At 38.9% G+C, this 12,001-nt stretch overlaps 1 protein-coding gene across 1 annotated transcript in view; it reads left to right on the forward strand.

The window, feature by feature from the left end:
* The window catches only part of CPSF2 (cleavage and polyadenylation specificity factor subunit 2), a 179,734-nt gene that overhangs the window by 85,101 nt on the left and 82,632 nt on the right, over positions 1-12,001 (forward strand). Inside the window, exons 5-7 of the mRNA XM_067095976.1 lie at positions 1,688-1,776; positions 5,144-5,300; positions 9,278-9,465. Of these exons, the coding sequence (XP_066952077.1) occupies positions 1,688-1,776; positions 5,144-5,300; positions 9,278-9,465 (434 nt within the window). The remainder of the gene's footprint in view (positions 1-1,687; positions 1,777-5,143; positions 5,301-9,277; positions 9,466-12,001) is intronic.

The raw sequence follows: 12,001 nt of genomic DNA on the forward strand, positions 1-12,001 counted from the left end.
AAGGACTGAAATGGTCTTTCCTTCGACAGAGATGAATCCACTTTTTCCTTTTTTCAAGGTCTTGAGGGAAGTGAAAAAATGTAATGCCATCCTTTTTTTCTGCTATTTGAATAGCACCCAAATACTTGCACAGATTGCTGGCATTCTTAAATAATTGAAAATTACAATGCCCAGAGAAAGAAGTAATAAAAAGCTACAGGAAATTGCTTCAATATCTGATATGATAAGTGACCCAAGCAATGACCTGTAATGAACTGAAGTAGCAGCCTGGTGACCTGTTGTGATCTGTGCCCTCCAGTGTACGTCCGATTTGAGTGGATAATCCGCACCTTCCCACAGTGACTTTACCTGTTTCAGCTCTTGACCTTTGCACCTGTTAATTGGAGTCACCTTTGCCTCCTCCTGCATGGACTTATTGCTCTTTTTGAATGCCTCCAGGGAAGCGTTGGGTGCCCATCTTTAGGATTTGATAGCTTCAGGCTTGTGGATGCAAGAGGAAAAAAGCTTGCAGATCAGTTTTCTGTATCAAGAAGGAAAAAGTTTGCAGATAAATTTTCTGGAACTGAGGGTATTGCAACTAGTCCTACAAGTATTCAAGAATCACCTGTCTGACAGAGTGGTAGGTGTAATGCCAGACAGTTCTACCCTAGAGGCTTTAAACAGGAATGAAAGTTACCAAAATCTCCTGTGAAGTACCAATTGACAAGGGGAACCCCATTTTTAAAGACTGTTCATTTCCAGCCTCAATCACAATCATCCAAACTACTGCCAAGCCCTGCCATACAAGGCACTATGGGCAAGCTGTGCTTTCATGATTCCTTGGGACAATCTGGAGGTGTGCACATTTTCACCCTTCACCTTAATCAGCTGTGATCCAACAATGTCCCTCTTAGCCCCACTTCATCCTCTTCAGACCTGCTTCCTGGTGGACAACCTTTTTGCTTTAGTAAAAGGTCCTCCATCAGCCTTACTTTCAGAGATATGACCAGAATCTCAGTCTCCTCAGTCTTCATGCATGGAGACTCTTAATAGTGCCCCATTAAGAGAGGATTTTGTGTCGTTAATGGTTACTGCTATGCCCTCTCGTAGGTATGCAAGAGCAGGGCCATCGACCTGGACTCTTCCAGCAAGCTTCTGTACATATGTCTGTCCTTTGACAGGGAAGCAACACCCAGGACACTGTGGTTTCTATCCTGGTACTTTTTTCTGTTGTCAAAACACCTGTCTAGTTCACCATACTTTGAGTGAGATACATATGAAGCTACAGGAATTTTTTCAGAAAATTGTAAATTTTTTAATATTTCACTATTTTTTAGCCAGATAATCCCCTTAAACCTGTACTTAGGGGAGAAAATTTACTAAATTGATATAATGTAGTTAGAAAGATTAAAGAGCAAATGGACGTCCTTGTAAATAATGCTAGTGGAAAAATGCTGTGAAGTTAATGAATGCCTGGATTAATAGTACTGTACGAGTATTTCAAAGATTTGGTAAGCATGGTTGCTGAGGACATGAGGAAGAATGTGAAGATGACAAGAGTTAATGGAATTATAATAAAAGTAGTATAGTATGTTGCTGATGTAATATAAGTTTTACAGTAAAATACTATTAATATTTAGAGGAGTTGTAATTTTTAATGATTTATACTTGTGCACATTTACTTATGTTGTATGTAAATTCTTTACAGGCAAAGGAATTGGCCTTAATATCTCAGCACAGCCAGCTGGCCATATGATAGGTGGCTCAATATGGAGAATTCTAAAGGATGGTGAAGGGGTAAGTTATGCTTGCTCAGAAGACAAGGAATTTTATATTTTTTAGGTGAAACTTACCCCTATCATTTGCTTTATCTGCAACTACTTGGTGCTGGTTCGACAAGTTTTAAAATTGAAACATTCATTAAGGAATGCTCCCGTTAGTTACCTTGACTCTTTGGAGGTAGGGGTAAGGCAGCAACTGATTTGGTTGTCATTCTATTCTTGTCGATGAAACCAGCCGGTTGTGTAGACAAGTGCTTTGGAATTTGGGTTCGTTTTTCTTGATTAACAAATTGAATTATCTGGATTTTGGTTTGTATTTGGCAATATGGATTCTTCTTCTCGGTCTTTCCTATCAAAATCTATTAGATTGTTTATAAGTAGACTGTTTAAGTAAGAAATGGTTGTAAGACGAGAAAGCGGCAGAATTGGGTTTTTTTGATGTAGAACTAATAATAATGCAGTTTACAAATACCCATGAAATATGCACTGATCATTGAGGGGTGAATTGTGATTCAGACAACCATTTTGCTCATTGCAAGGATTAGTCTTTGGAAGAGATAGAGAAGATGATAATTGCCAAATCAGAAGAGAGGATAGACTTAGAAAGAGAGTAAAGAGAACAGCTAGTCTTGAATCTAAGTCTTTTTAGAATTAATACCTGGTCAAGGAGATAGAGAGAAGTGCATAGATTCTTCTCTAGTGGATATAGATCCTTTAACACCCAAAATGTCAGCTCAGGATAGTAGGTTAGATTTAATGCAGTCAGATAGTGACTCAGTTAAATCCAAAATTGAATTTATGAGTAACAATTTTAGTCTTTTTTATCGAATGTGTCTATTGCATTGACAAGGATGGTGTCCTCTCGTTCCTTTGGCCACTCTGTGAAATGCTGCCTTTCCTGTCACCTTAGTGCCCCCTGCCAACAGGCATGGTAGTCCCAGTGTTTCCAGAAGAGGACTAACATCCCGGGATGTTCAAGAAGTGTGCCCTCTTTCTCCTGCCTTTGCATCTCGGTCCTCCATGGACAGATTTAGACCACGGTCACATGAAGACACGTATGGTAGGTATAGATCTTTGTGGTTTATGATAGGTCTAAATCTTGTTTGACCCTGTTGTCCCATGGTTATTCTGGCGATTTGTCTGAGCCAGGTAACTGATTGTGATCCATATACTGAGTGCTGCCGTTGCGCCTGTAGCTGTTGCTAGAAGCCCTAAGTCTCTAGGTGGGCAGTCAGGTAGTAAACTTCCAAGTTTTGTTTTTGACAAGGCCATGTTATTTGCATGCCTGGGCATTTGTGGCTTTCATGGTCTGCCTTTCAAAGCTTAGGCTAAGCATGCCAGATATTCGCATTCACCCTTTAGTCCTTTGTTTCTGCAAGGAGTTGAGTCCTCATACAGTTCCACATATCATTGATCTGCACGAAGTGTTGTCGAGGCTGCAGAAGGTGTTATCGAGTTCGCACGAGGCATCAGTAATTCCACACAGCTGGCAGTGAGTCCACACTGTTGTCAGCAAGTCGATACAGCCGGCAGCGAGTCCACACAGGCGTTAGTAAATTCAAATGGGCAACAGCAAGTCCACACGAGGCATCAGCAAGTCTGCACAAAGGATCTGGGAGAGAGGTGTCAGCAAGTCTGTGCAAAGCATCAGCAAGTCCACATGAGGTATCAGCAAGTCCACACAGGTGTCACTGAGTCCATTCAGTGAGAGAGCTTTCAGCTTTCAAGTTTCTACCAGATGGATTATGAGAACTTGGGTGCCTTGTCTTGTGAGACCATACAGTTCTGGGCCTACTTTTGTCCATGATGAAGAGGACTCTTATAGACCTATTACTTACCCTAACCTAGGATACGGCCTAATCCGGATTATTTAATTCACAATTAAGGGTATTGTTATGTAAAACACAATTGCCTTAGTATGTAGCCTTAAGGCTAGGCTACCATCTCATCCGGCACAGGTTACTATTTTCATCTAGTCCTAGATTACATGGTCTAGGAAAATGACTTAGTCCAATAATGGGATGTTTTGTAAAAGTTTATCACTTAACCTAATATAAGATACTGTCTAGTCCTGGATTACTTTAGATCATGCTTAAGTATGCAGGCTGTATAAAGGGAAAAATTCTGTAGCCTGTTTATCAAATTCTAGGGTCCTTGGTGTGAACTAGGCTGTTGCCTAGGACCATAAAAGAATATATCTTAAAAGATTCTTACTTACCTTAATTTAGGTTACTACCTAATCCAGGTTATTTAAATCACCTTTAGGATTTGTAATTGTAGGTTATAGGCTACAGGCAGCATCTACTATAGTCTAAATTATGCACACACTGAATTTGTTAGGTTACCATCTCATGTAGGCTACCACCTAGGCTATTGTAGACATTGTTATCTGAAAGGATTATCTAAATTGATAATAGATTTTGGAACATCTCTGTAGTTAAAACTTCTAAATAGAATGATCAAAAATTAAAATTTTTTGGCCTTTCGTAAATAACAGAGAACGTGAGAGCACAGACCACATGCTCAGAAAATAAAGTCCAGTTTCCAGCTTCTGTACACAAAATAAACACTTGTTCCACAGTTTAAACTAACAGTTTTTAACTGGAGCTTAAAAATAAGCCCTTGACTTTCAAGTTTAGATGTTTCCATGATTCTCGCTGATGAAAAAATTTGAAATCAAATCAATTTTCTGAGGAGCACTGAATCGTCTTGTGGAAAACTTTGACTAGTAGAGGGTAATGGGGCTGGTCTTTTGCCTGTCCCAGTCATAAACAAGATGGCAGACACACATGCTCAACAGTCACTTCTTACAGTTGTTGACGCTGAAGATAAGGGAAAATGCCGTCTTATCTTTGTGTCCATTATACTCTATCACATGTCATAGTGTTTTTATTATGACACAATACCCGGCTACAAGACCAGGCTAAAAGATATTTCTCTGATACTAGTCTAGTCACCATGGAGCGCTGGCACACTGTTGGGGTAACTCCTTGAGGACGAAACAAGCGTCTATGCCATAAAAAAATTTGTAATTTTATTGTTAAAGCAGTTTTATTAAGGTTTAGTATTTCCAGAGCATACTTATAATCTTATTCCCCTAAGATTTCCACGTTGTATACCTTTGTAAGTTCTTTTCCCACACTTTTATCTGTGTTTCCGTATGTCAGGTTTTTGTATGTTCTGGTGAGCTTGTGGGTTACTGGCTTGCCTGTTGCTTTTATTAAATCATATGGTATTCTGGATGGTTCTGGGATTTTTTCATTTCTTCCTATTGGCTGTACTAATATTTTTGTAGTTAAAGTATGGTGAATTCTGTTGTGAAATAAATTCAATCTGTTGCACAGTATGTGTAATTTAACATTTATTATTTATTGACTTTCCAGGATATTGTTTATGCTGTGGACTTCAATCACAAAAAGGAGAGACATTTAGGAGGCTGTGAGCTGGACAAAATAACACGACCATCATTGCTTATAACAGATTCTTTCAATTTTTCTTATAGACAGGAGCGTAGACGTCACAGAGATGAAAAGCTTGTTGGTTAGTACTTTTTCTCATTTTAAGATAATTTTGAACCATCTTAACTAACTAATCAGTACCAGTGTAAAACTAATTAAAAATTGTTCATAGACTGTGGGAAGCATATTGTGTTATGACCAAAGTTGGAAAGTTTTATTTAAAAAAAAAATTTCCCTGAAACCCATTGCTTGTAATTATCCCACAAGATCAGCCTAAACACTACTGTCCCTCTTGAAAAAAAAAAAAAGTATCAAATAATCAGTGTGCACTTGCTGGTGGATCCCCAGGGCTTGGGCAGCTAAGAGAGTCATTATTCATGCTGTCTGACCCATGAACTGTGAGAAAAGCAGAACTTGAGGCGAGACTTCATATTATAAATGATAGTTTGTATGAGAAAGCAGTTTTCTTTGTAAAAAATTTCATGTTTCACAGCAGACCTATTATATAAAATAAACTGGAATCCCTCTTTTCTGATGGAAGAATAGAGTTACTGGAAATCTTACAATGGCGTTTTGAAACATATAGTATCTGCTTGAAAGCTCCTTGGATTTGATCCTAACTCCAAAACCTGCAGGTTTTAGAGATGTGAAGGGAAATATTGATATGCAAAATAAACTCTTAGGGGTTTGTAATTTATATACTCAGGGTAGTATGTCCACTTTATACTTCAGACTTGCCAGTAAATGCTGCAGGTTGAGAGATTTGTGTTACTATAGGGGCTTCCAAAAGTGAATGATAGTCTGACTCAGAGTTAATTAACTCTTGGAGTCTACATTGTAGAGAGTTCCATAGTGGATGAAAAAAATTTGGTTGCTGTGATGAAATAGATGACTTTATGCTAGGAATCCCAAGAGAAGCTTGGACCACCTGTTTTCCCACTACCAGAGGAACAGAGAGTGTAAGTCTGACCTGTGGTGCATCACTATACTGTATTGTGATTGGAAATAATGCGTAAAAAGCCACAATAATGTAAATGAGAGACTGTATTTTCCCAAAATACAAAAAGGATAAAACAGGTGCACAATAGTCCTCTTCAGCGAACTGAATAAAAATACTTGTTTATCTTAAAAAGACAACTTGAAAAAAAATTTTGTGACAGTCCAGGAAACCCTCAAACAATCTTTCAGCATGAATATAGCAGTTATATAATGGCTGGTTCCCCATATCTGTGATCCAACCATTGTGATCTTCTTAATGGCTGTCGCTTGATTGTATGGTGCTCATTACTAGTGACTTGGTGATTCGAGGGTGGTGAATGACTTTCAGCATCGGTGCTTGCTTGTTTCTGCGACAACTGCCACTTCGACAACCTGTGTGGGGAGAGATGAGGGAGACAGTATCAGGGGCCTCGAGAAACTGGAATGACAGACTAGCCTGTCTGTATGTCTGTCCTCCTGCGTAAAGGCTTTATTGCCATGTAATGTGTTGCAAATATTTATCAAAGCCCCCTCCACTACTCTTCTATGGCCTGCTTGACTACTTCTATATATACTTTTATCTCCCTCCCAATCCATGACATGATTATTTTCCCAACACTGTTTAGCAATAGTGTTGTTTTGAGTGAAGTCCCTAACCGCTTTTTTATGTTCTTGTAATCTAATGTCCTTCCCCCTACCAGTCTCCCCAAAATAAAATAAATTACAGAGCTTGCATTTTATAGAATATACTATTGTCTCTCTTGTTGTTACTATCACTACCAATTCTGTGCTTATTATTCTTACTGAATTTGGATTTGATTGAGTTTTCATATGTGAAATAATTTAACATTACAGTACTTGTATTATTGATAACAGGGCTGTTGATTTTAATTTCTCATGATATGGAAGCGTTATGTATCTCATGCTGTGATCAATCTGCTTGAGTGAAGGTTTGTAAAACTTATTCTTAGCCCTAGACAAAGCATCCTCAATAAAATGGGCGGGGTAACTCAACTTACTAAAAGTATTTCAAATATGGGCAGTCTCATCATCTAAATATTGTGGGTTACAAACTTTAAGAGCCCTGACAGCCATGCTAACAATGATATTTTTCTTTATCTGAATGCTGTGATAGGAATAAAAATGTACATATAATTCTGCATTAGTCGGCTTTTGATAAACCGAGAATTCAAACTTCTTTGTGTTTGGATTGTGAAACACTAAGACATCCAAAAAAGGTAATTTGAGCTCTGATTCCTTTTCATATGTGAACTTGATTTGTTGTATCTGAATTTTAACAAATTCTACTAGTTCATTGAATAAATCATCATCATGAATGAAAAGAATGAAAACATCGTCCACATAGCAAACCCAAAATATTGGTTTAAACCAAGACAGGCAAGAACTCAGAATAGTCTTCTCCATGAACTCCATGCAGATATTAGCCAAAACAGGTGAGGGGGGGATCCCATTGCTACTCCAGATCTTTGTTCATATGCACCACCGTTGAAAGTGCCCAATGTTTTCACTTTCAATGGTGATGTACTGTCAAGTCATGAAGATGACAAGACACTAGCCCCCTGCTTTTGTTGACATAAGCTACCACTGTAGTTTTGTCGGACATTAGTACAATGGAGTGCCCTGTTACCCTTTCTTGAAATTCCTGAAGTGCTAGGAAGGCTGCTGTCAGCTCCAGGATGTTGATACGAAGCTGTTTGTCTTGGTGATCCCACACCCCTGATGTTGGAGACCTTCCAGGTGTGCTCCTCAACCCTCATACAAGACATCTGAGAGCAAAGAATCTCTGGAGGGGGGGGAATGAAAAGGCACTCCTATGGTCAGGTTCCTGTCATCCAACCATCAAGTGAGGTCCTTCCTCATTTCTTCTGAAAGTGGAGCTTGGAACAAGGGAGGATCTGTTAATCTCCATTGGGGTGATCAAATGTGTAGTTGACCTTGAGGAACTATCTTCTCCAATGACAACAGGAAACCTAGAATGAGCTGCCACTGACAAGCAGGACAGAAGCAACTGGGCATTTTGTCAACTGTCAATTTCTTTTGTAAGTTCCTTTTGAGGACAAACAGCAGCTACGCTATAAAAAAACAAGTTTTGACTTATTTTTACATGCCTTTGACAAAGAACTCTTTGACAATGGGCATGGGTTTGGGGTTCTAACATTTATCTTGCACAGACCTGCCATGTAATGAGGAACATGACAAATACCTTGAAGTCACGGTCCCTGTCTTGGAAAACCAAGGTAGCCTGAGAATCTGCCAGTCACTAGCTAGTTTTTATATTATCTTAAGAACCATATTCTGGCTGAGACCAACTACTATAAGAAAATTCTTTGAGATTGGTTAGTTTGTCTTATGACACCTTGGGGACCAGTCTTGATCTGTCAAAGGGGCTGCAAAAATCTGTATGTCAAAACTAATTTTTCCATGTGAATAACTGACATGAATAAGCAGTTTATATATCATTGGAAAGGAATTTTATTTTGTTGTGTCATATTGAAAAAGTTTAAATAAATTTCTACTATGGTGTTTTTATATTAATTTATAAAAAGTAATGTCTATACTTGGCTAACTTCAGTGCATCATTGTGTCTATATAATTTGTATTTACAGATGTGATTATTAAATATAAAGTTTTAGATATTTCTTATTTTAAACTACTATTGAAAACTTTTTTTTTTCATTCTTTCACAATTAATTTTATTTTGTCTTTGACTTAGTAATTTGCTTCATTTATAAATTCAAATAATTAATTTGTCATTTCATCATTAACATATACTTTTTCATTAGTTTGATATGTTTTTATGAGTTTGAACTGACCCATGGACCTGGATTAGGGTCATTTTAGAAATTTAGGTTAACTAGATAACACTGTCCATATTTCTAAATGATAATACATAAAAGTGGATTGTAGTTGACAAAGATTGTGGGTTTTTTTGTAAGAAGTGGCATTATTAGAGCAAGTATTGATTAAATGATGTTCAGTGTTCTTCATTGTCTGTGTTCATTTGAAATTAAGGTAGTTTTCTATATGTTACAAATGAGAAGAATTTCCTTTTTATTTTAGCTCAGCTTCAGGAAACTTGTCGTAATGGGGGAAACGTTTTGGTTGCAACTGACACAGGAGGCAGAGTTCTAGAAATGACTCACATGTTAGAACAGATGTGGAGTACCCGTGAAAGTGGCTTATCTGCATACTCCCTAGCAATTTTGTCAAACACAGGCTACCATGTCATACATTTTGCAAAGCAAATGGTAAGTTGCTGTCTTAAGAATGGTGCTGCATTTTACATTTCATAAAGCATTCTAGTTTTATAAGGAATGCAGTTGTTGTGTCTATTTATTTTAGTTTGGGAACTCAACAAATACAAAAAGTTAGCTCATTGAAAGTATGTACCTGTAATTATATTCATATAGTATAGGTGGAACACAATTTTTTTATTACTAAGTAATTAAAATATATATTTTGTACATGCATTATTTACCTAGATATATACTTAGCTATAGTCTCCGAAACTACTGAATTCAAAACTATCAACATACCAGTCTGGTCAGGTGATCAATCATACCCGGTTGGGTGGCGGAATAAGAACCATTCCGATTTCTAATCAGATTTTCTGTCGCTGGTTCCGAACATCTGTTGAACAGTTCCTCCTTTTATTTTATATCTTTTGAGGTGAGGATCTGTTTGGCCTGATTTTGGCATGACAAATTGGATCTTTGGTTTGGATACCCTTGCTTGTGGACTGTTTTTTGGATTTGCTTTTGGATTGTTCATTAAGATGTTTTAATGTTTCTTCCTGTGTTCTGTTTGGCAAGAATGCAAGGCCAGGTTGCAAGGCCTCCCCTCACACTGTATGTATGAGGTGTAGGGGGGAATGATTGTTCTTAGACAATAGGTGCAAGGAGTGTGAGAAATTGTCTGATCAAGAATGGAAGGTTTTGTCTTCTTATCTGAAGAAGCTTGAAAAGGATAGTCTTAGGAAGGCTTCCATCCAGAAGCTCAGATTAGTGTCTACTGCTCTGCTCTTACGATTTAGGGAACAACCCAGTAGACTCTCCTAATCCTTTGGTTGTCATGCCCTGTTCTCCCTTCATGGCCTGTGGATTTCTGGAAATGGCTGCGATGAAAGGAACTTTTAAAAGGAAAATTATCTTTTCTGATGAAGGAAGGTAAGAGTGACAGTGATTTGTGCAGGGACCTGAATTGAAAAACTTTCCCAGTTTCAAGCAACCAAGGAACTTTCTTGACGAGGGATGAATGGGAATGTAAACATCCTGCAGGTCCAGGGAGACCATCCAATTTTCCTGGACGAAGAGCTGCAAGAACAAGAGGTACCATTTTGAATTTCGTCTTGATTACGAAGAAATTCAGTGTCCCTCAATAAGAACCGGTCTCAACCCCTTTCGGAACCAGAAAAAGACGGTTGTAAAACCCAAAAGGAATGGAGGTCTTGATACTGTTTGTTGCTGTTTCTTTTCAAACATTTGTTCCACTGCTAGAAAAAGAGCAACTTGATGGGATCCCTGTAGCTGGCGGATATAATAGAAAATATGTGACAGTCTTTCTAAGGAGAAAACATTGTTCGGGTATGGATGAGTCTGCTGGGGACCATTTGATAACCTGGAACAGTTTGCCTCTTGGGAAAACTTCATCTGAGACCTCTTCTGTTTTACCTAAAGGAGAGATGGGACCAGAAGTCTCAGGACTTAGCAACTTTGTTCCAAATTTCAGACAAGATAAAAGAGGATCTCAACTGGTGGTTAGACCTCGAAAATTATGCAACACTGTCTCTTCAGTTAACCCTACCCTAGTGTTGTTCTCAGACGCTGGTCGGGATGGGGGCAACACTAGGGTCGAATAGAAAATCCAGGCACCTGGGATGGAGACCAGGTGAACTGGCACATCAACAAGAAAGAGCTATCAGCAGTACATTTGGCTCTCATTTTGAGTTCTTGTCTCAGGACAAGTAGTCCAAGTGAACTCAAACAACACTTATGCCCTGGCTTATATAAGAAAATCAGGGAGGAACACACTCCATTTATTCACGAAAATTATAAAAACATTGCAGTAATGGGCTCAGGAGAGGAGGATCAGACTCCTCACCAGATTTGTACAGGGAGAGAGGAATGTGAGGGCCGAATTTTCTCAGCAGGAAGGATCAGGTCCTTCCCACAGAGTGGACTCTCCATTCAGAAGTCTGAAAGACTGTGGAACCTGTGGGGAAGGCCGAATTCGACCTGTTGCAACCCACTGGAATGCTTTGGCTAAAAACTAATGCTCTCCGAATAAAGAAAATGGTTGCAATTGACAGTCTTCTCCTAGATTGGACAGGATTAGACGGGTATGCTTTTCCCCATTCAAGATCCTGGGAGAAGTGGTAAGAAAGTTTGCTGCCGGAAGCGCGAGACCCACCCTTATAGATAATCTGCCGTTTGGCCAGCTCAAGATTGGTTCACAGAGGTTTGGAATGGATAGTCTTTCCAAGATCGCTTCCACACAGGAACGATCTTCTCAAACAGCCCCACTTCAACAGATTCCACAAGAATCTCCCCGCTCTCAGTCTAACTGCCTTCAGACTATTGGGGTCTGGTCAGAGCCTAAGGGTTTTTTCAAAGCTGTCAATTTCTTTTGTAAGAGCCAGGAGATCCTCAACCTTCGCGTCTACCAGTCGAAGTGGGAGGTCTTTAAAGATGGTGCAGGACCAATAAGATATCCTCTTCCAGTACCTCTGTGACAAACATTGCTGATTTCCTTATCTTCCTAAGGGAACATTGCAACCTCCCCTAT

This window comes from Macrobrachium rosenbergii, chromosome 52, assembly GCF_040412425.1.
Source record: "Macrobrachium rosenbergii isolate ZJJX-2024 chromosome 52, ASM4041242v1, whole genome shotgun sequence".
Taxonomy (NCBI): Eukaryota; Metazoa; Arthropoda; class Malacostraca; order Decapoda; family Palaemonidae; genus Macrobrachium; species Macrobrachium rosenbergii.